This window comes from Nyctereutes procyonoides, unplaced genomic scaffold, assembly GCF_905146905.1.
Source record: "Nyctereutes procyonoides isolate TBG_1078 unplaced genomic scaffold, NYPRO_anot_genome, whole genome shotgun sequence".
Lineage (NCBI taxonomy): Eukaryota > Metazoa > Chordata > Mammalia > Carnivora > Canidae > Nyctereutes > Nyctereutes procyonoides.
This window is the reverse complement of record NW_026575082.1, coordinates 24,409,788-24,434,219: the sequence shown is the minus strand read 5'-3', so window position 1 is coordinate 24,434,219 and position 24,432 is coordinate 24,409,788. Positions and strand designations below refer to the sequence as shown.

Below are 24,432 nucleotides of genomic sequence, written 5' to 3'. Positions count from 1 at the left end.
GAATGAAAATGTATCCCAGACTGTATGTGCGAAGTTGTCTTTGGCTGCCTGCAGGACGTACAGGACGGTGCAAATGCTGAGCTCTCTTGGTTGCCTGTGTGTGCTGACTAATCAGATAATTGATTTTTCCCATTTACATTTTTTGAATCAGGAAATTGTTTTTCGGGCAGCCCAGGTGGCTCAGCGGTTTAGCGCCGCCTTCAGCCCAGGGCGTGACCCTGGGTCCCGGGATCGAGTTCCGCGTCCGGCTCCCTGCACGGAGCCTGCTTCTCCCTCTGCCTGTGTCTCTGCCCTCTCTGTGTGTCTTTCATGAATGAATAAATAATTTTTTTTTAAAAAAAGGAAATTGTTTTTCAAGTAACTTGTAACATAATTCAATGATTTACAAATTCTTTGTTCATATTTTAGTTTCCAAGGATTAGTGTATGTTATGCTTTTTGAAGAACGAAATACAAAATGTATCTAATGAAACAAACTGAAATAGCTCCCTTTTTATACATAGGCAAAAATAGAGATTTCTTAAAATAGAAATTCAGTGACTCGCTTTTGAATAACACACTGGAATTTTATGTGGTGTAAGATTATTTTGTAGTTCAGTCTAGATATCGCCATTACTTTTGTATTGCTCTGCTCTGCATGCTTTTAGATGAAATGTGGAAACTGCTCTTACACTGTACATTGTTTGACTAGGAATTTTATTTTATTTTATTATTTTTTAAGGATTTTATTTGTCCATGAGAGACACACAGAGAGGCAGAGACGCAGGCGGAAGGAGAGGTAGGTTCCCCATGGGGAGCCTGATGCAGGACTCGATCCCAGGACCCCAGATTGTGCCCTGAGGCAAAGGCAGGTGCCCAACCACTGAGCCCCCCAGGTGCCCCTGGACTAGGAATTGTAAGGCTGGCTGAGTTATTATTTCCTTATAATTGTAGAGTTTTTCAAAATGATCTTTTATTTCTTTTAAAATGCCATGCAGAGTTTTAGTCTCCTTTGATCATACATCTCCGTTTATAAGTATTCTAAGCATTTCATACACTTTCCACCACTAGCTTGATCCTCAATTATGTAGAATTTGCTTTAGACCTTTGTAGAGAAATCAGATTTGGAAAGACAATCATGGTTCCCCTGATGATTATACATAAATTTTGACTGCTACCTTTGTATCAGATCACAAATCAGATCACAAATCCTTTGTGCTGGATTGTCCCTGGAGGCAGGGGAAATGGCGTGGAGGGATGGTAATATAAATATAAATATAAATATAAATATAAATATAAATATAAAGCATGACTTGATTCCTCTTCAGCCCCTAACACCATCCTGTTTGCACTTTGGGAAGCTCTGGTCTAGATTATTGGTCTCCCAGGGGATCCCTGGGTGAAGTAGTGGTTTGGCGCCTGCCTTCGGCCCAGGGCGTGATCCTGGAGACCCGGGATCGAGTCCCACGTCAGGCTCCCTGCATGGAGCCTGCTTCTCCCTCTACCTGGGTCTCTGCCTCTCTTTCTCTCCCTCTCTATGTCTATCATAAATAAATCTTAAAAAAAAAAAAAAACTCCTTAGATTATTGGTCTCCCAGAATGGCCAAGCCACAGAATCCCCTTTAGGAGCTGATTAAGAACTAGAGAGTCCTGGTCCCAGCCTCTGAGATACTGACTCACTGGCTCTGGGGTTGAGCCTGCTGCCCGGCCAGATGTGGGAACCGCGGGTCTGAAGCGTAGCAGCTCTGGTGGATGAAGGGATGCTCATCCTAGGAGGTGAGCCTCTTACTAAGTGGGTGTCTGGAGGCTCGCAGCCGCTGCTGGTGCCACAGCCTCGCTCGCTGTGAGCCTCCCTCTCCCTGAGATTCCACCCGCATGGACGTTGCTCTCCGGCCTGCGGGCGGGCGGGCGGTGGCCCGTGTGCTGGCGCCCTTTGTATCTCCAGCTGATGGAATGGGGATCTGCAGGCCTCTAGCTACCAGCCTCCAGTCCCTCCTCATCCAGTTCCCATGGCAACAGATTGCAGGAAGACTGGGCATGGTGCTATCTTTACCCTGTTTTTGGCGATCTGAGGTCTGTTTCCATGGGAACCGGAAGGGAAAGGATGGTAGTTGAGTAGCTAGATGGCTTTTAAATTTCAATGGCAGCCTCACCCTCCCTATAAAGCCCCCCTTTGCCCAAGTTTACCTGGAGGCCAGGCCCCTGTGGCTCTGAATGTAGCCTGACTCCTCGGAGGGGGGAGGGAGGTGGAGAAAGAGGGGAAAAGATGGAGCTCTTAAAATACCCTTGCAATGCCAATCATTTCCTTTTTTTGCCAAGAAGCCATTTTTAGGTGTTGGTATACGTTATTTAAACGTCCTCTTCAGCTATTATTTCTTGTATGGTTTCACTGAACATAATAATGTGTTTTTATTTAAAGGAAGTGATGAGTCATTTCAACAAGAGCGATTTCTCTGATGCGGGGAATCCTTACAGTTAGTGGGTGGGCAGGGAATATCGACTGGCTGTGCACGTGGGGACAGGGATGAGGGTCTAGCGAGGTGAAGGGGGGCCAGGCGGACAGGGGCAGGGCGGGTTCTCCGGGACAGATAGGGAAACGGCCTGGGGTCAGGAAGACGTGGAATGTACCGAGGCTGGCCTATTTAGGTATTTGAATATGAGAATATTGATTTCTAACGAAATAGGCCCTAGATTCTACTCCTCTGAATGTTCAGCCAACAGTGGGGTTGAGTGGGTCCCATTGAGGTGCTCTGTTTTTCTCACTCCCCCCCCCCTTTTTTTTTAACTTTCTTACAGCCTGGTCAACTGACCTCACCTTTAATACATTTCCCAAGGGTTAGACAACCCTTTCCCAAGGGCACTATCACCCCTGCCTTTCTTCCTTGCTTTCCATTACTGCCTTAACCCTTTTTTTTTTTTTTGAAGGCCAGTTAGATTTTCTGGTGCCATGCACATGGATTTCATCTATTTCCTCACTTAGTCAACACTGCTGCCTTATGGTTCAGTTAATGCCCCATTAACAGGTGAGTAGACTGAGGCTTACAGAGGTTGTATGACCTGCTCGTGGTGCGTGGCAGGCTGCTCAGCACAACTGTGCTTCTAAGCCCAGGCCGTTTGGCCACAAAGCCATGCTTACCTCTTGGAGCGCCGCCCTGCAGGCTGAGCGGCCGTGTCAGTGCCAAGGGGTATTGCAGAGCTCCCGACTGCACTAGTTCGTTTAGGGGGAGCCTCTCTCAGTACCCGCCCCCCTCACCCTCCATCATCTCTGTCATTTCTTCCATCCAGTCAGCCTGGGTAAACAGACAGCTCCATGCTTTTTTTTTTCCTCATTTTATTTATTTATTTATTTTATTTATTTATTTTTTTTTTATAAATTTATTTTTTATTGGTGTTCAGTTTGCCAACATATAGAATAACATGCTTTTTGGCGTTACTCTTGTGTATTTACATATGTATATTTTCTTTTTTAAATTTGTATATTATTTTATTGGAGTTCAGTTTGCCAACATACAGCATAACACCCAGTGCTCATCCCGTGAAGGGCCCCCCTCAGTCCCCGTCACCCAGTCACCCCCACCCCCTGCCCTCCTCCCCTTCCACCACCCCTAGTTCGTTTCCCAGAGTTAGGAGTCTTCATGTTCTGTCTCCCTTTCTGATATTTCCCACTCATTTTCTCTCCTTTCCCCTTTATTCCCTTTCACTATTTTTTATATTCCCCAAATGAATGAGACCATATAATGTTTGTCCTTCTCTGACTGACTTACTTCACTCAGCATGATACCCTCCAGTTCCATCCACATCGAAGCAAATGGTGGGTATTTGTCGTTTCTAATGGCTGAGGAATATCCCATTGTATCCATAGATCCCATCTTCTCTATCCATCATCTGTTGATGGACACTGAGGCTCCTTCCACAGTGTGGCTATTGTGGACATTGCTGCTAGAAACATCGGGGTGCAGGTGTCCCGGCGTTTCACTGCATCTGTATCTTTGGGGTAAATCCCCAACAGTACAATTGCTGGGTCATAGGGCAGGTCTATTTTTAACTCTTTGAGGAACCTCCACACAGTTTTCCAGAGTGGCTGCACCAGTTCACATTCCCACCAACAGTGTAAGAGTGTTCCCTTTTCTCCTCATCCTCTCCAACATTTGTGGTTTCCTGCCTTGTTAATGTTCCCCATTCTCACTGGTGTGACGTGGGATCTCATGGTGGTTCTGATTTGTATTTCCCTGATGGCAAGTGATGCGGAGCATTTTCTCATGTGCATGTTGGCCATGTGTGTGTCTCTTTTGATGAAATGTCTGTTCATGCCTTTCGCCCATTTCATGATTGGATTGTTTGTTTCTTGGGTGTTGAGTCTAATGAGTTCTTTATAGATCTTGGATACCAGCCCTTATCTGATGCATCAACAAAACTAAAAGACAACCTACAGAATGGGAGACGATATCTGGATATGTATATTTCCTATTTCAAATGCATTTGTCAATATGTTTAGTTTTTAAGGCAAAATGGGCAAAATTTAGTTTTGATGATTGCATCCTTCCTCTCGTATATTTGGGGAACAATGACTTAGAGAAGAGTATTTTGGTGAAAAGCAGCGACAGCTTGCTTTCCTGAGTGGAACAAAATTTAATCTCCACTCTTGCTGTGTGAAGGAACTGACTGACTTACTAGGCCCTGGGAAGGTGGGGAGTAGGGCGAACATTGTCCACCGTGGTAAGGTCTCTTCATGTCCTTATGGTCCTGCCCCCTGTGCCTCCCTCATGTCCTCCAGGGCTTCTATCTGAAGAACCTTCCTGAAGGCTCCCAGTGCAGAGCAGAGGTTGGAATGAATCCGTCCTTACCTGTTGATTCCAGAAAGTAAGGGAGTAAATAAGGGCGAGATTTTGAGAAGGAAAATGGAAAAACTGCAAGAAGATGCCATGTTAGATGCAGAGAAAGTTGCCCGTCCGTCTGATGAAGTCCGTGGTGCACTTACATCATGAAAGGCTTCCCAGGCACTGTGTGACCTTGGCGAGCAATGGGGAAATGAGCAGTGATTTCAGGTTTTGAATTTTCTGGTTAAAATCCCATCTTGCTGCTACAGTCCTGCAGCTTTCTCTGGTGGCACCCCAGGAGTTCTTTCGTGCAGATGTGATGGGGACTTGCGAGACCGACTGACTCTGCACCAAGGATAGGGGGTGGGCTGAGTAGACTGTTGGGAATGAGAGTTTCTGGAGCCGCCAGTGATGCTTCTGAAAGTCAGCAAACTCAGCAGGCTTGCAAACATGAGGCTTCAGGTGCTGGAGGGACTGTCCCAGTCACACCGGGCTGGTGGAGGGGCCCATTCTGCATTGTAGGAGGGCACGTTGTGTTGTTCCTCCTGCCCCCAGGGCTGCTTGTGGGCCACGCAGTACCTGTCTGTAGGGACCCCCCCGCACCACCACCACTCGGTTGCTTTACTGTGTTAAGAGCACATGCGTAGGCCTCTGTTACCAAGGCAGCGGAGACTGGCCTAATGAACACTTTCTGCTCGGCTGGAGGCCTCCAGGACACACAGGGGACCGGGTTACGGTCCCGTTAGTTAGATACCAGGCAGCCCTTCCCCCGAAGTCTCCCCTTCAACAGCTGCTCCTCAGGACAGATGTACTTTCATGGCTCTGCCTCCCGCAGCCGCCCAGGAAGACGTGAAGCCCTCAGTGCTCCCTACTAGGTGTGGAGCCAGCCCTGCTCGTTGGGCGGCTCGGCTTGGGGCTGTCTCGGAGGCGGCGGTCAGCGTTGGGTGGACCATCCCAGCGAGGGCCCATCCCGCTCTCAGCTGCAGGTGGGCGGTGGCATCAACTTGGTGGGGGGGTGCGCAGACGGTGCCATCTCGCCCCGTGTCCCTCAGATGGCTGCTGAGACGTCCATCTCCTTGGGTTTCTGTGATAAGGTTGTTCCACCGGTGCTGCCTGGGCTAAACGAGCTCCGCTTCCAGAATTTGCAGTGTCTCAAGTGGCAGTTTCTCCCGGTTGGACTCTAAGTCATTCTTGAAAGATCGGGCTAGAGACAGTCCTTTCACTCTCCTATGAGAAGGTGTGCTTTTCCTAGGGTAGTCAGGGCATCTGAGGTCTTCCTCGATGCTGTGTGGCACACAGCACGTATCATTTCCTTTTCTGGTTCCCTTACATGGTAGAGACACTACCACGTGAAAAGGAAGTTGTAAGTTCTGAGAAGATACGGGATGGGCCTGTGTCTGTCTGCTGTGCAGACCGTGGGGAGGAACGGTTTTCTCTTTTCCGGACTCCTAAATCTTGTTGTAATGGACGTATTTGGGCGGTAAGGAGCCTTTCTGCCGAGGCACAAGTCTCTAGACAATTGTGCGTGTGTGTGTCCCAACTTCGGGGGGCGTATCCCCAAAATTGCACCTACACTAAATTGAGCAGTAGTCCCTGCTGGCTACTGGTCAGAGCCTTACAAACCCCAGGTGTTGGGCACATTCCCGTCACATGCTCACTGTTACATCTCTTGTCTCTCATGTCTGTCCCGGATAACATTGATTTTTCTTGGAAATATCTAAGAAAAATATTGTTGGAGTATCTCTATCCAACACCGCCCACCTCAAACTGGACATCGAGTGGTAAAAAATCATAAAACAGAGGGGTGCCTGGTTGGCTCAGTCAGTAGAGCATGGACTCTTGACCTTGGGGTCATAAGTTTGAGGCCCATGTTGGGTGTGGACATGACGTAAGGAAGACGAAATCTTTAAAAAATTGTAAAACAGAAAGTTACTTTTTTCCTAAAGGGGTATATATATTTTTTTTCTCAGAAAATGAATATGAGCAAACAAGACAAAACTACAGTCATGAAAATTTAGACGTTCCCTGCGTGTTTTGATTAAAGATGCAAATGTGGAATGGGTCTGGAGCTTTGTAAGCAGGGGAGCTTCAGGAAACCTTTGCTGGTGCAAATGACTAAAATTATATAGATTGTTCATCTCCCTAGGAGTATCGGCTGGGTTATTGTCGATCAATTTTTATTGGCTTTTAAAGGGTTGGGGTTTCTGTTCCCACACCTCCCATTACGTAGAAGAGTGCCGGATTTATCCCACTGTTGGGAGGGGTCATTGGGATGTCCTCTCTGTGCCCCGTCATTCTCGGGGCTTCTGGGAGTTTGAGAAATGGGTGGAAAGGGCTTAGAAAGTCAGCACCTTACAAAGGGAGTGAACCAAACAGGGAACGGGAAGGAAGAAAGTCGGATCGGAAGATTGGCCCCTGTTGGTCGTTTTCTGGCAAAGAGTGTAGAACCTGGTAAAGTTTATTTATCACGGTCTGTTGCTGCGTCTTGAATTTGATATTTCAATTAGAAACATGAAAAATTTGATGATCAAGAGGCTCTTTTTCCTTTTAAAATCCATTTTTTGTCATTTTTTTCCTTCTTGTCTTCTACCGCATTTCATACCAAATATCTCACCCACACATTTTGTCTAATTTTGTATCCTTTTTCCTGATCCTTTCTGTCGTTAATTTTAGCTGATACAAAACGATTTTAAGCTTAGATTTTTATCTATCAAGAACGTTAAAAAATCAACTGAGGAACCATGAGATAAAATGCTATTTTTGCCTAATTAGGTCAGGTGAAAACTAGAAAAAAGTGGGTGGGTGGGGAATGTTCTTTATTTTTACTTAAAAAAAAATTTTTTTTAAGATTTTATTTATATGAGAGAGAGAGAGAGAGAGAGCGCACAAGTGAGAGAGGAAGCATGAGCGGGGGAGGAGGAGCGGGCTCCCTGTTAAGCGGGAAGCCTGACTCAGGATCGCGTCCCAGGACCTGGGGCTCAGGACCCGAGCAGAAGGCAGATGCGTAACCGCCTGGGCCGCCCAGGCGCCCCTGGAATATTCTCTGAAGACATAATTTATCAATCTGCTGAGGTGAGTTGTTATCCTTGTAGCAGCTGCTATCTCTTTACCATTCACTAGAGACCAGTGTTTTGTGTCTGTTTCCTCATTAAATATACAGTATTTCCAGGAGGTGGCCTCCCTCACTGCTTCTGTTTTATAGACGAGGAAACTGAGGCTCCAAGGGGCTAAGTGACTGTTAAAATCATGCGGAGCCGAAAACGAGGTGCACCCAAGGTCGTCCAGCTCAGAGCCTGCCCTTTGGGCCCCTGGACTGTTTGTGTACAAAGCTCTCACTCGAGTGTGCTTTAAATGTTTGCACTGTCCAGGCCTCGGACTCCCAGGTGGAGCGTCCCCGCTGAGGGCCCTCCAGGGTCTGGGGCTGGGGCCAGCAGCCTCGTCGGGCACCACGGCCTCGGGACATCATGCAGCTGATGCAGCGCAACGAGGAGGCGGTCAGGCTGGAGCTCGGTGTGACTCAGTGCTGCGCGACCAGCATTTACTGGGCACCTGCTGTATTCTAGGCCCCGTGGAGGCCCACGCTGAGGATACAAAGATCAGCAAAAGGTTTCCATTAGCAAGCACCTCCATACACCCTATAGGCAGTTTGGGGACAGGAGCCCAGTTTGCTTTGCTCACTCCTATCTCCCCGTCCCCTTGCTAGAGTCCTCATCCCACAAAGAGCTATTGAAATGCTGAATGGGACGATGCAGCTCATGCAGAGCTCTGTAGGCCAGAGAACGGGGTGGTCACTGGCAAGGCCTCCTGTTTCCGTCAGCTGGGGAATAGTCGGGGCCCAGGAAGGTGGAAAGCACCTCCGCGCCCCTTGGTCTCCGTCGGCAATTGGTACCAGTGTGTGCTGTACCTCTGAGCTCTGCCTTGCTCGTCGCGGTCCCTTGTGATGCATCCCTTCTCCTCCCTGAGCCTCGGTCTCCTCTGTCAAATGAAGGAGTCTCATGGCTTCCTGTGTCCCTAATTACGATGAGGAGATAGTTATAAACGTACAGATTCACCAGGGACTGTTATCCTACTAACTTACTTGGGGGGAAACTTCCTGCACCTTGATTTGGGCCTCAGACCGTAGATCCTTCGGGATTTATCAAGTGTCGTATGTGCCAAAGCGACGCTTTACAGGATGTTCTAATAGAATTGCTGCTTTTGCCTTTTGCAGCTCGTGCGTATATTTGAAATGAGGGTTTTAGATTTTGTACTTGCTTGCAAAAACGATGACCTGACTCTCTGGAGCCCATCAAGCTACCAGGGCTCAGATGGCTTTATAGCTCTTGCAAGACAACCTCAAATTGTCTTGTGCCCCTGCATCATAGAAATTAGAAGTAGTGCAAGGGATCAGTCCCACCCCAGGTCAGCCTCTCCTGTTCTGGGCAGCTCGTTTCTCTGACGTGCTCTCAGATTTGGGTTCATGTGCGGATTTTCTGTACTTGGTCATTATATTCTTTTCACGCACACTGTCTTGTCTCCCTTGACCAGAGACGCGGCCACAGGGGAAGACCCAAGATCAGAAGGGACCTGGGGGTTTCATGTCTTTACAGATGAGAAGGTGGGAGCCTGGGGGCTGAGGGACCCGACTAAGCCCCCACCCCCTCCGCCCCGTGGCTGCCTTGAGGGCAGGGAGCATGTTTTTTTCCCTAGGACACACCTGTTTGCTGTTCGAAATAACGAGACTCTTGGGCGCTTGCCAAGGTTCAGAGTGTCTGTTTGTGAGATGGAGGAGCTCGGGTGGGAAACGCTCCGTCTCTCTCCCGGGGGTAACTCTTTTTTTTAATTTATTTTTTTATTTTTTATTGGTGTTCAATTTGTCGATATATAGAATAACACCCAGTGCTCATCCCGTCAAGTGCCCCCCTCACTGCCCGTCACCCATTCACCCCCACCCCCCGCCCACCTCCCCTTCCACCCCCCCTAGTTCGTTTCCCAGAGTTAGGAGTCTCTCCTGTTCCGTCTCCCTTTCTGATATTTCCCACTCATTTTTTCTCCTTTCCCCTTTATTCCCTTTCACTATTTCTTATATTCCCAGGGTAACTCTTGCTTCGGACTCTGGCTGGAAGTAGATCCTCAGGTTTCTTCTTGCTGCTCTTTTCTCACATCTGTCTTGCTCAGTGTCCATTGTCGCTTTAAACTTAAGTGAACCAGCCAGAAGTGGAGTTTTTTTTTTTTTTTTTTTTTTTTTTTTTTTTTGGTGAGCAGTGTAGTACGACTCTTAATGTGTTAATTTTTATGTTTTTACTTTATTTTTATTTTTTTATTTTTATTTTTTTGGTCAAGGTTAGAGCTGTCTCTTCATGTCTCAGTGTCCCATTCCCCCTTGGACCTCTCTGGTGGGGAGTAGAGCAGTGAGAAACCATCAGACCCAGGCATGGGGCCTCTGCTCCCCGACTGTCTTCGGCCTGGAGCCCGTTCGGCTGCTCAGTCTGGCCGTCCCCTAGGTAACCGACACTCTGCCAGGGAAGCAGTCTGTCTGCACGGAGAGGAAATACAAAATGAAACTGTAGTGTTTATTCCTTGTGCACTACAAATGTTTTGAGTGTTTGTAGATTTTTTTTTTAAAAAAAAGGTTGTTTCGCTTTGTTTCTGGGTTTTGGCCTTTGTGTCTACTGAGTGACCCTAATGTTTCCTGAATCGCATGTGTCTATTTTTGTAGTGCGATTTTGTGAAAGCTGTGATCTGTTGAATGCAGTCTTCATTCCCCCAATGATTCCCGGGAGGACTGCACTTGATGTAAGTTTTTATGAATCAGGGGTAAAGCAAACATATTCTTTAACTTATTTGGTTAGGTTCTGTGGGTGTTCATGTTTTTTAAAAAAAAGTGTCCCTTCCTGTGGGGATGTTTTTCCATTTGATGTGCTCGATTTCCTTAGTAACTGTTGCTCTGTTATGGGAGGGACTTAATGACATTTTTCAAGTACGGTATTGAATTAATTTATTTCCTGGTTGGGCTTTCCCATCTTTCCAGGGTAAATAGAACACGTGTGTGTGTGTGTGTGTGTGTGTGTGTGTGTGTGTGTGTGTGTGTGAAGACAGGACGATGTTCCCCTGCTTGCTGTACTGGGGGCTCTTGATGGCTTACGATGACTCTGAACTTGCATCCTGGGTGAATCGCCTCCCTGTGTTTACTTTCCCTTCATTTTCTCCCCCTTGATTTCCCTGATTTGAGTATTATTGGGGTTAAGGCACTTTAGTTTAGGGAACTTAGGCTTACCTGACTACCGCAGGTAGCCCGGGAAGCACAGATGGAGGGTCCAGAGGCGCAGGCCCAGTCCTGACTCCCCCGTGCAGTAGTTTTTGGAGTTCAGTCTCCTAACCTCTGTGCTTTTATTTTATTTATTTATTTATTTATTTATTTATTTATTTATTTATTTATTCTTTTTTTTTTTTCCCCGCTCTGTGCTTTGAGGGGATCTGAAACAACGTCCTCTGAGGGCTTCTCCCGGAGGATGCTCCATGGGTGTGAGCGCGCAGGGAGCTACTGCCCTAGTCACTGTCTCACCCTGACCCCAGGGGGCAGGGGACGCCCGCCCACTTCAGAGGCTCCAGCACTGCAGAGTAGCCTCTCGGCCAGGACGCGCTGCCCGCGGGCGGCTTGTCTTGGAAGCTTTGGCCCAGCTCCCCGGTGTGCTGCATCGGCAGGGTCCGAGCTGCCGGGGGGAAGCGGAAAGTGAGCCGCTCACCGTCCTTGTCCTCACGGGCCTACACTCCAGCAGGGGAGAGGGCAATGGTGCTCAGGGCCCCTGCGTGCAGCCGTGACCTGGAGCAGCGATGCGGAGCTGGCAGCCAGGCTCTGAGGTCACCTGGGGGATGTCAAGGAGGCCTCGCGGGGGAGGGTCATTTGAACTGAGGTTGGAAGGGGAGCAGAATGAGGGCAAGAGCCATAGGAGAGGGTTAGACGGAGACATGGATGATGTAGCATTCGTTCCATTGCTCTGCCTTTTTGCTGATGCTTGGTTGGTTACTAAGCTGTGAAAGCAGATGTGCTTCGTTTTTGCTATTTCTGGGACCTAATCCCCCAGCTCTGTTCCACAGCCTGTCGGGTCATCCGACACTTTCTTGCTGAGTGTGATGGGCTTCCTGGCCCTGTCTCGGATGATCAGGTCCCTTGCTGAACGCAATGAAGTCTCCAGGTCCTGGGCCTCCTCACTCTTTCTTGCATACTTCTAGAATGGGTATCTGTGTTGCTAGTGGCTGGGAAGAAAACATTTTATGGCATTTTACAGTTAAGTTTTAACTTAAAAATTCTATATAAAAATAAAATAATAAATAAAAAAATAAAAATTGTATATATTCCTGAACGTATGCAGGAATATAAAAGTTACTCATTAATGAGATAATACAGTTCTGTCCGTCTGGTCTTTATTGGGAAACACACACATCATACCCTAAAGTTCCTAAAAATCCATGCCAGTACCTTGCCTGATACTCCAAAATGAGCTGCTACACACCTGTCACCATACTTCTCGTTTAGAAGAATTGAAAACAGATGGTAAGATGGATAAAAATGGCAAAAAAAAGAAAAAAGAAAAAAGTTGTTGTTCTGTTTCTGTCCATATCTGCCTTAGTCTTCCCCATAGCCATTTGAAATGTGATATAGGTTAGCTTGATTTTTTTTAAGTTTTGCAATAAAACAAAATAAAATAAACAGAAAGCCTACAATAAAATAACAACAAACACCTCATCACGCTTCACATTGTCTCTGAGTTTAAAACAGAGAATAAATAAAGTCTAGCATTTCTGTGCATGGAAAACACCATAGCAAAGGGCAAAGAAAATCAAGGTTTTAAAGAATAGGGCAGGTAGGTTTTGGTTTTTTCCTGGCAATTCCATTTCCTAAGATTGATAGGTATAGTACATGTGATTAGGTTTACGTTAGAAGTTAGTGTAGGATTTTAGGGTGCTGATACTGTGAGTGTTGGGTCATTTTATGTGGAATGTTTCAGTTCAGAGAAAAAAAATGTTTTGTCACATTTTCAAGTACTTCAAAACCATCATTTTCAGAAATGATTTTTAATTAAAGTAAGGTTTTTTTTTTAACCTATTCATTAAGTGTAAGGACTCGTGGTATGCTACACCCTATTAACTGTGATATTGCAGGTCGATGAAGTCAACACAATTGAATTTCTTAATGTAATTATGGTGCTTCATTGATACATAAGGTCTTCCTCATAGTCTGTATCAGTGATATTTCTGTTTCTACCTTATATTTACAATGAACATTTAACAGAGTGTTCCTTTCCGTCATGCGCTGTTTCCTTATTTTTATTTACCTCTATTCTGATGGTGAAAAAGAGGAATCAAGGTTATATTCTCTAAAGATTGATATAAATTTATTAGACTGAAGTGATGATATTGGAAAAAAAAAAAAAGCTTTCTTTTCCTCTAATACCAGAGATGACTATTTGGGTTCTGTTTTAAAAAGTCTCATCCTTTGGATTTGTGACATTCTTGTTATCGGTGCTGCTTCTTGTGTAATATAACAACATGAGACTATCTGGAAAGTGTTTCATAAAGTGCTTTTATGATTATGTAATATGTAACATAAATTTTCAGATTAAGTTTGCTTTTCCTCCTCACTCTTTAAGAGATTGATACAGGCCTCCGTTGTCCCCTTTGATAGTCATTTTTATTATTTATTTATTTATTTATTTATTTATTTATTTATTTAATTTATTTTTTGATTTTATTTTTTTGATATTTTTGATAAACTAGTCAACCCAAGTCATTCCCGGAGCACTGACGGCTATGGGTATGAACCTCAGACCTCACTTCTGATCCCTCGGGAACAAGCCCGGGAAGTGGGTCTCTTCTGCAGGGTGTCTGTGGACTCTGAGTAACTGAGGGAAAGCCATTTGGGTGTTGTGTGACCTTTGTAGCCATCTCAGCAAGGCTTAGAGCAGAGGACGCTGGCTTCTTCTGTCTTTTTTTTTTTTTTTCCTGGGTACAAGTAAAAGCTACCTCTGCTCCCCGCTCCTTCACAGACATGCAGGGAAAGGTGCTGGACCTGCCCCCTCCCCGGAGCTGCTGCAGTGCCCACGAGCACCACTCCGGGTGGCTTTCTCTCTCTCTCTCTCTCTCTCTTGCTCTCGCTCTTTCTTTCGGCCCCTATGGGTCTACTGAGTTTGATGCTCCTACAAGTCATCAGGAAAGTGATCTCTTTCTTTTTAATTTCAGCAAGGGGAGAGGCGAAGCACAGAGAGCAGCAGATCAGACCATACTGAGCTCCCTTAGAGCGGCTGAGACCCGTGGAGGATGCTGGCTGCCAAGTGGCTGACGAGGGCCTCACTCTAAGGTGGGAGAGCAGGTCTCAGCGGGACAGCGTCCTCTGCTCCTGGGCTCACCATGGCCTTCACCCTTTGGCTGGACGGCTGACGTGACTGTGTGCCCCAAGTGTGCACGCTGCTGGACTGGGTGCTGTCCCAGGTACTGCTCTCAGTGTCTGGGAGCAGGGCAGGTGGGCATCAGATGCTACCACAAGCCGGACGGGGCAGAGCGATGGACTCCGACAAGCTAAGATGGAAGTGACCTGAGGCCTTGCCCAGGCGATTTCCTCTTGACAGGATAGCTTAAGAGTTGGAGCACAGGCTTGTCTGGGGAGCAGTATGCAGGAAGCTGGTTTTCAGGCCACAAATGCTTTCACAGGTGAGAACCCTCCACACTTAAAGCTTTATTTCAACTTTTAGTTGGTAGGTTGATAAAACACCAAACAGCTCTATAAGAGGAGTGTGCATTTGCATTTATGAGCTGAAGGCCTTACAGAGGCAAGGGGCTCAGGCTGCCATGCAAACCGACTTTGACAAAATAATACTATGTTTTTCTGCTCTCTGAATAGGAATTTGAAAATGCATTTGGCATTTTGCGATTCTGCTTTCGTTGAGCAATGTGGCACGCACAATATCCTCCAAGTCGCTGTTCTCTAAAGGGAATAGGTTACTTGCGGTGTAAAGGTCGGAGGTGGGTTTTTCTTTACGGAACTGGGAAGCGTCTCCGAGGGAATAGTTATCGATGATGAGCGACTTCTCCCTCCCCATCTCCAGTTTTGCTTCTCCGATTTGCTCATGTGCAAAGGGTGCTGGGGCACGGTTCTGCTGAACCAACCATGCCGTTAGGATTCTTCTCACATAAGGGGGCCCCCGGAGAAGCCCCACATCAATATCTGACATTGCACAATATCTGCTTTGCACTCAGAGGCGAAGGGTTCCGGTTCGCGCATTTTGCAGGGAATCAGTCTGGCCGATGCACCCGAGCCATGGCCTGCAAGGCAGGGCCTTTCGAATGTGGGTCCTTGCTTCTTGTCTGATTCACTCGACGTCCCAGGAAGCCACCAAATCCTTGCGGACCGCTGGCTCCTCATGAATGAAACGGGGGCTTTGAAGTCGAAGAGACTCCTGGAATCCAGGAGAAACATTTCTACACAAAAAGAGGTGTTTTTGTGTTCACGGAAAGATGGTGGAATCACCGTGAGAAGCAACCGTATTCTGTGGTCCCGTGACCCCTAGGGGTGCGCAGTGGTTCAGGGTTGGTGGCGAGAGCAGGTGAGGCTGCCGGGCCGAGGCCTGCGGGGACTCGGCGTCTGCAGCTGCTCAGAGGGAGGGCGAGGCCAGTGTGCGGAGTGCAGCCACGGGCCTCCACGCCCCCCGGCCGGCCGCTCCTGACGGACCTAAGTGTCCAGCCGGTGGCCCCATCTAGTCCTCCATGCTCCCACTCCCGGGGCCCGTCGGCACCTGCACCTGGACGTGGGAGCCCCCCCAGGGCCGTCGCCACCTGCACCTGGATGTGGGAGCCTCCCCAGGGCCCGTCGGCACCTGCACCTGGACGTGGGAGCCCCCCCGGGGCCCGTCGGCACCTGCACCTGAAAGTGGGAGCCCCCCCAGGACCGTCAGCGCCTGCACCTGGATGTGGGAGCCTCCCCAGGTCCCGTCGGCACCTGCACTTGGACGTGGGAGCCCCCCTGGGCCCATTGGCACCCGCACCTGGACGTAGAGCCCCCCCGGAGCCGTCGGCGCCCTCTGAGGTGCACGAGGCCGTATTTAAATGGAGACCCAGAGAAGCACCATCAAGGTGCTTCAGGACCGTCGGGCTGCCAGGACCCTGCCCTCCCGGCCTCCCTTCGTGGGCACATTGCGGCCGTTCAGTCGCACAGGCTGCGCCCTCGGGGGATGTCACCTCCACTCTTCCTCATGGAGGGCAGCACATGGGGACATGACACGAAGCAGCTCTTGGGAGTGGGAGTGGCCCTTGGAAGCCTTCTCTGCTCCCTGGGACACAGCCGGGAGGCCCGGGGAGGCTCCCACACTCTGAGGAGACCCCCCCCAGGACCCACGCTGGCTTGTGCCTGGGCCACTGAGGCAGTTGATTCTGCGTAATAGAAGCCCTGTTCCTCCTGCAGAACTCACCAGAGTTAGGACAGTGCCTGACGCCCTGAGGCCCAAGCAGCGGAAGCTGCAGCCGTGCCTGTCACCGCCCTGGTCGCCGGCTACCAAGGACCCTGCTCGTTTCCTCACCCGTTGGCTCTGCGCCACCCTCTCGGGGTTCCTCTCCAACTCATGTTTTCTTGGCTTCTTTTAACTTCTAGTTAATGCAAGAACTCTGTTTCCATAAGACTTTGGCCTCCTCCTAGTTGCATCAGCCTACCTGAATGATGATAAGATTTTTAAAAATTTATTTTAATAATGATCATGTTGGTAGCAGTAGTAAAATACTACCCACGGCCATTGTTTTAGGAAACTTGGCGTGTGTCTTCCCTGTGTTAATTCTGTCCTCACGACAACTCAGAGGCCTTGCAGGTGTGCTCATGCTTGGTGCAGGGGCACGCTCAGCAGAGCCGGCAGTGAGGCAGAGCAGCCTTCCCAAAGCTTCTAGCACTGTGCAGCCTCAGCTGCACCCGGGAGCCACCTAGGGAGCCTACCGCTGCCTGGTCGCCCCAGCAGAGCGCGGGGTTTAACTGGCCTCTGCATCACGTAGCCCTGCTAAACCAGGAACCATATCCTACCGGGATTCCCACGTGCCCCTTGCTTATGATAGCTGGGCAAGTTGCAAGAGGGGTGTGGAGATTAGGGGAGAGGTTGGGAGAATTAGGTCTTGAAAAGCAGAACCGACTTGTCCCATTTCCTCAACAGAGGTGATTGAATTCACTAATCTGCACATTCTTTTTTTTTTAAAGATTTTATTTATTTATTTGAGAGAGAGAGAGAGCGGGAGAGGGAGAGAGAATCTGAAGCAGACTCTACCCTAAGCGAAGAGCCCGACGTGGGGCTTGATCCCACAACGGTGAGATCATGACCTGAGCTGAAAACAAGAGCAGGATGCTTTACCAACTGAGCCACCCAGGCACCCCGATCTGTGCATTTTTGGGGAAGCTGTCGATTATTGAATATGAGTTCTACGAGCCGGGCCCACGAGTACCTCTAGGACCATGGCATTAGCTTCCCAGTGTCCCTGGGGAGATAAAGGAGCATGGATAGAGTGCAGGGGACCTACGGATGCGGCCTTCCCTGGAAGTGGGTCCCTGTGGACTGGGCTCGTCATTTTTATTCTTTGCCTGCTCTTCTCGCCTTTCTCCACATGGTCGATGAAGGTTGCTTGGGATGTAGAATGAAACGGCCGATGCTTTGTCGCTGCCCAAGCAGTGGGGTAAAGCTGTAGGGGTGGGTAGGAGCCTGGCACCCACCCCTTAATTGACTCGCTCTTCTTACATTTCTTGACTTTAGTCTTTTCTTGAAGTCCCAGGGCAACGAAAGGTGCTAAATGTCTTAGTTTCTGGAATTGAAGATGCATGGAGTTTGTGGATTCTCTAGGCCGGTGGAAAAGGCCTTTAATCACCTTTCAACCTTTACTCATTATCAAAGAAGTCATACTAGAGCAAAACTTCAAAGTTTTAGGATTGTGAGATAATTTTTTTTTTTTTTTTAGATATTTAAACGGGTGAAGGGGTTAAGGCATTTTTCCTTGGCTTTAAATCTTGTTCTGGAGCATGACAGAAACCACCATGTAGTTAAGCATGCCTGCCTCCCCTTAAAAAGATGTGTCATTTATGTTTTATATTTCAATTCCCTCGGTGATGGGGTCTGGGGACTCAGGAGTCCTCTTAAGGAAGGGCTTCGGCTGGGAGGGAAGCCTGGGGACTGACGGGAAGCTGGGTGTGCTCGGCTGGTGGGAGCTTGGAAGCCCTTTCCTCACCACGCCAGTGCTGGTTTGGTGCCCCTCTTACACCTTGTTTCCTGTGTAACTGTAGGTTCACACACATGGATACATATTGCAAATTCCTCCTCCTAATTACGCTTTTCTTAGGCTATTCCTGGCACACGGGAATTTGTACATTACGTTTTCCCAGCATATAGAATTTAGAAATGATTCTCATCATTTAGGTACTATTTTGTGACCAAAAAAAACAAAAAACAAAAAAACAAAAACTTAGTTGAACAGGTCGTTCATTGTAAGCAAATTTGGAAAGCACAGAAAAATTGCATTAGAAAAATAATGACCCATACATACAATCTTGCCACGTGCAGCTTTCCACTGTTAACATCTGGCTTCTGTCCTTTCGGTCTCTTTTGTCCTGGGTGCGTTTCCTCCTGTGTATCCAGTTCTATCATCTGATCGTTCCCCTTAAACATTACATGATGAACATTTTTAAAAATTCTATTTATTTATTTAAAGAGTGTGCACAAAAAAAAATAATAAAATAAAAAATAAAGAGTGCGCACAAGCGGTGGGATGGGGCAGAGGGAGAGGGAGAGAATCCCAAGCAGATGCCCAGCTGACCGCAGAGCCTTGGGGCTCTATCTCACAACCCTGAGACCACAGCCTGTTGGACAGTCAACCCTGACTGAGCCACCCAGGCGCCCCTGCATTTCCTTTATAGATATGTTTTAAAATTGCTGCATAACATTCTTTTATGTGTGTGTACTTGAATTTTTTTAATAATAAATTTATTTTTTATTGGTGTTCAATTTTTAAATTGTGTTATTACTGGACATTGCAATTTTTGACAGCTTTCGCCCTTATGAATAATGCTTTGAGGAACACCGTTGTGCAATGAGCTCTTCTATGGATTGGGCCATTTTCTGAGGTTAAGCTCCCTGAATCAGAATCATGGGGTCCAACGATGTGACTTGATTAAGGTTTATGATTGAATTTTCAAAGGGATTGGTTGGTCCCAGCTTCTGAGACTGTGCTGAGCTCAGGTTTTTCCCAGTCGCCTGTTCGTAGTCCCTGTGGGCACTCCCTGCCCCTCAGCTGTGAGACGAAGCAGCCCTTGCCTGTCCAGCAGGGGGTCGTGAGATTAATGCAGGTTTAGCACGATGCTGTAAGGTTACCTGAGTGCCACGAGTTATGACAATGATGCTAATAGTTGGTTTGTGCAAGTGAAAACTCAAGCGTCCTACGCTCAGTGTTTTTGTTCTTTTGGGCAGTCTTTCTGCCTGGCTTTATTAGTTCATGGAAGCTTTGATGTAGATAGACAGATTCCAGGAAGATCAGACTCATAAAAGCAACCTCCCGGCGCCCCTGGGCCTAGGGAAATGGGAATCCTTCCAGGCGGGGTCGGTCAGCTCTTGGTTGAAGCATAATAGTGACGGAGATTTTCTCTGGTGACTTGGAAAGCATCCTGCCTGGGTTATCACCATTATATCCTAAGGAAGGTGCTGGTTTCCGATTCTCCCTCCTTCCCGCCCCCGGTGCTACCCTTAAATACTGTCCGATTACATTTCTTAGGCTTTGGAATCCTTTCATTCCATATTAGAAGCAGCATATCCTTGGATGACTAAATAAGTCAACCAGATTCCTTCAGAATTTATAAGTCTTTCTTGTGAAAAGGATAATCAGAGCTAGTCGTTAAACACATGAAGGTTATTTCACTCATAACAGAGAAGGTTGAGAGCTGATTTAATAGTCTTCAGGTGTCTGAAAGGGAGCTGTTTTGTAGATTTAGGTGATTGGGGTTTCTTAGCCACTAATAACCAAAAAGGAAGAATCACTTAAATTGAGTTGTTGGGATGCTGGTTTTCCCCTTCGTCTTGGGCCTAGGACTCTCAGACCCGTTTTCGTTGCCTGTCCTTGGAGCTCTTTCTGCCCTGTGTGCCTGGCTCTCAGGCTCCTTGGGACATGATCATCTGGTAGCCTCTACCCACACCAGTGCTTGTATCAGGGAATACGATTTTCCAGGTGGGAGCATAGGAACCACACCAGTCCTGACACCCCGCTCACCCCACCCACCGCACATTGCCTTCACCATCTAAGCTCCCAGCCTCTTTTCCCATCTCTTAAACAATCAGCCTTGACTTCCACTGACTGCTTTCCGCTCTCATCCAGTCTTGACTAAGTGTGCCTTGAACGTAAGCATGAAGGTCCTTGGGAGGACGGTTGTAAGATCAATATGTGCCACGCCGTGTTCTAAGTGCTTCATACATATGATCTTATTCAAGACCCAAAACAGTTCTGTAAAATAACTGCTATTATGGAGTGCTTTTGACAGATGAGGAAAAACAGGCACGGGCTAAGTAAAGGTAACACCCCTGGTAGGATAAGGAGCTGAGATTAGAACCTGTAATTTCAGCACAAATGACTAGATAATAATCACAAATGACTAGACTATGCCTGGAATATGGTCAAGGCCAGCCATTGTCAGGAAGTGTTTCCCTTCCAAATGCAGCTCTTGGAAAGGGGGTTTCATGGAGACGTGCATATGACAGCTGTATATTTAAGGATAGTTGGCCTCTGAGGACATTCTTTTTCGACCTAATAATGATAAGATACTAGCCTATGTGTACACTGTGGCATCTGCTATATGGGCTTATGTTTCTTCTCTGATTCTTGTTTTCCTTCTCTAATTCTAGGCTCAGTTGGACCACACAGAGCGGGTCTTGTCTCTGTGGTAACCTTTTAGGGGTCTGCGAGTAAGCACGTGCTGAAGCACTACAACACCTCTCTTTCTTCTGTGTCTGTAGCCCAGGGCAGCATGGATGTTGTCCAGTAGTCTAGCTGGTATGTTTTCAATATAAAATCTGTTTTGTCACAATTTTTTTTCCTTTTAAAAACAAAATGAAAAAAATTTAATGAAAAATAAAAAAAAAATGAACAAGAGAAATTCCATTCACTTAGATCCACTGGCTAATGTTCTAGTATAGAAGAAAGGTCTGCCTGACTCATGTTCCGGTTTGCTCCTACCTCGTGGTGCTCCGTTCAGTGCTTAGACATGGGACAACTAGTTCCTAGTGCAAGAGGAGGTTATTTGGGATCCAAAGCATGAAGATTCTGGAGAACACCTCTTGTGAGCATATAGCAGCTCATCCTTCACACACACACACACACACACACACGCACACACAGTCCATTTTTTGTGTCGAGGATGCAGTAAGGATAGGAGAGAGTGGGCTTAGACTCATAAGATCTGAATTTTGACCTAAAGCCTACCATTTTTGAGGGGCAAGAGCTGGGCAAGTTACTTAATCTGGGCCCCAGCTCTTTTTCCTGCAAAATAGAAGTCATGACCTCAACCCACACAAGTGACAGCTAAAGAGAGAACCAAGGTGGCCGTGCTGGACCAGGCTGCCTGTGTTTCTCCATGGCACCCTTGCTGGAAGCCCTTGGGACTGTGCTGTGAGGCCCTCTGCTGAGGCCTGGATGGGGAAATAGGTGTGGCTTCAGGGATGGGTTGCCTGGGATGGGGCTTCTCCTGCTGGAGCCAGGCCTCCTCCGCACCTGCCCGTAGTCTTCATTGCATGAGCCCATGGCACATTCACGAGCCTGGACAGGAGCAGGGGGGCGAATCAGAACTTAAACCTCGCCGTGCGGTCGCATATAAATGGTGCAAACACTGTTCAGGCGGTTGAGGTGCTGGGACCTATTGGCTAAGACAAGGCAAGTGGATTACGGATGGATTTGGCAGCTAATTCTGGCCCCGCCCTGGCCGTCTGTGAGTTCGTGATGTGTGACCTGACACTGCGGTTTGTGCCTCTGTTGTTTCTTTACTTGCTTTTGAGCAATGTTTCCATTTTTGGGGTGGAGTGGTTATTCCGCCCCAACTGTCTTCTAATGTTAAACATTACTATGTCGACTGAGGACACTGGACTAAGGCAAGTAAAAGGCAGCACAGGGAAAATTGGTCCTCGTCGTTGCGTCGTCCTCCCTTGCAGTCCCTTGGCTGCCCTTCTGGGGCCCTCTGTCTGCCCGGCAGTTGTGGCTTGTCCCTCCCCTTCCTTGGCTGCTGCCCGCGGTGCCGACGGTCCCACCGGGACTCAGAGTTGGGGTGGGCTGCTACTTCCACACGGCAGTTGTGCCCCTTCACAAATGTTTTATCTCTCTGAAACCATCCTCCTCTGTGAGATGGAAAAGGGTTAAATGCCCACTTTCTTACGTGGGGATACAGGGCCAAATTTTAAAAAGCATAAGGAAGGGGCTGCGTAAGCTTTAAAATAGGACACAAGAGTTCATGATTCTAGCAACGGCGTGTGGGTCACCGAGAGCTCTTCTCATCAGAGGTTCGCTTGGGGTGGGACAGCGACACGTCTCTGTGTCTGCCCAGGTGGTGGTGCAGGTGTTAATGATGCTCCCTCTCATTCTAAGAAACGTCCTGGTTCGGATGGTCACGTATAACGTGAGCACTTACGGCTGATGCCCTGACTACAGGAGTGACTTTTCTGGCTCGGAAGAGCGACAGAAAACTGTACCTGGCGTCTTCACTCTGCACCATCTCTGCAACAGCTGCATGTGGCTTTTGTAGCAATAGAGGGTTTCCATCGTGTGAAACGTTGGTAACTGGGAGGTGACCCGCGGTGACATGGCATAGCAGAAGGGGTGTTAACCCACGGTCAGATCGGCCGGCTCCCCGGCCAGCTGTGTGGCAGTGAGCGTGGGTGTCTACTTCTGTTTCTAAGGGACAGGGCACCTTCTTCGTGGTCTGCTGTAAGGGCTTGGTGGGGTCTGTTGAAGTTGAAAACATTTGTTGAGCACGTACATGCAAGGAAATCTTTATTGAAAGCAAAATTTGTTGTTTTCAAAAATTCATTTTATTTATTTTTTTATCACAAATGACTTTTATTGGGGATCCCTGGGTGGCTCAGCAGTTTAGCACCTGCCTTTGGCTCAGGGTGTGATCCTGGAGTCCCGGGATCGAGTCCCACATCGGGCTCCCTGTACGGAGCCTGCTCCTCCCTCTGTCTGTGTCTCTGCCTCTCTCCGTGTCTCTGTGTCTCTCATGGAAAAAATAAACAAAATCTTTTTTTTAAAATGACTTTTATTGCTTTTTATTGCTACAAAACCGTACATGTTTACACTTCTTCGATGTGCCCTCTTCTCTGTGTTTAGTTGTGGAGTTTGTCGGTCTTTAGGTTGATTTCTGGAGTATTTAGGGTGATTTGATAGTTATCTAGTTGTGTGCATGGGATGAGATAAGAGATGAGCCTTGAGTCTTCCTACTCCATTGCCATCTTCCCTTCTCACCTGTTGTTTTTTAAATTTAGGATTTAAAAATATATTTTTTTCATTTAATTTGTGAGCAACACAGAGAGAGAGGCAGAGACACAGGCAGAGGAAGAAGCAGGCTCCATGCAGGGAGCCTAGTGCGGGACTCGATCCTGGGACCCCGGGGTCACACCCTGAGCCGAAGGCCGACACTCAACCACTGAGTCCCCCAGGTGCCCCTTAAATGCAGGATTTATAGACAAAACTGTCCGTGGAAGAAGTATGATGTTCCTGCTGTTGACTGAACTCCTGAATTGGGTGCCTGGCCATGGAGTGCAGGGGAGAGATGGTGGAGGGGACACTTGAGAAGTTTTTGTTGATGGATAATAGAAACTTGTCAGAGTTTGTTTTTTGCTTGTTTTGCTTTTGTTTTTCCCATAACTTAGTAAAGGGCTTGGGATTCAATTGCACCATGACTGAGTCACCTCGTCTTCGGGCTTCATTGAAGCACCCCCGGTAGTGTTGCTTGCTCATTTGTTGTCCATCTGTCGTTGCTCACCCGCTTTTGGCCTGGAATGGAGGAGCAACGAGGGTTACTCTGATGTTTCTCCTAACCTGGGTGTCTTGTTTCACTAGGAGAGATAAGTATCACACTTGGACGAGGGAGCTACAATGCGGAGCAGAGGGTTTGAGTGCTGAGGAACACTGATGAAGCTCTCTGGGGGTTGGTAGTAGACAGGCTCAGCGGGTAGCTTAGGGACAGCGAGCTGAGCCCGGAGCCCAGGGAGGGAGATTCCAGGCAGAGTAAGAGGGGAATTAAGGTGGAAGCAATGAAGGCCAAGGGCTCATGAGCAGGACAAGGGTGGGGGTTTATTCGGCGGTGGGGGAAGAACCTTTGAAGGTCTCCTGCGGAGCCGCGTGGCAGCGGCGTCCCGAGGGGGCAGAGGCAAGGAGGCCTGGCAGAAGGAAGCTGTGCTTGGGCATGGATGCTCAGCTCCATGATGGATGAGGCATGGATGCTCAGCTGCAGAGTGTTCTTTGATTCCCCTTCACCTCCTCCCTTGATGGTCTGGCCAAGGCTCACCAGCTTTTGTTGTCTGTTTATCTCAAAGGCACACGCTTTCTTTTTTTTTCTTTTTTCTTTCTTTCTTTATTCTTTTTTTTCACACACTTTCTTTTGAGCACAAAGG

General features: G+C 47.9%; 1 protein-coding gene across 18 annotated transcripts in view; it reads left to right on the top strand.

Moving 5' to 3' along the window:
- Window positions 1-24,432, top strand: part of LOC129514487 (low-density lipoprotein receptor class A domain-containing protein 4-like) — a 387,588-nt gene that overhangs the window by 141,369 nt on the left and 221,787 nt on the right. For 9 of the 18 annotated variants that reach the window (XM_055333088.1, XM_055333089.1, XM_055333084.1 and 6 more), the window contains one exon: window positions 14,015-14,482. The exons of 6 other annotated variants lie outside the window; for them this stretch is intronic. In XM_055333088.1, the coding sequence (XP_055189063.1) occupies window positions 14,443-14,482 (40 nt within the window). In that variant the 5' untranslated portion in view covers window positions 14,015-14,442. Of the gene's footprint in view, window positions 1-2,903; window positions 3,002-10,493; window positions 10,571-14,014; window positions 14,483-20,765; window positions 20,825-24,432 lie in introns of those variants that run through there. 3 more of the 18 variants (XM_055333087.1, XM_055333091.1, XM_055333093.1) reach the window with 3 other exon arrangements.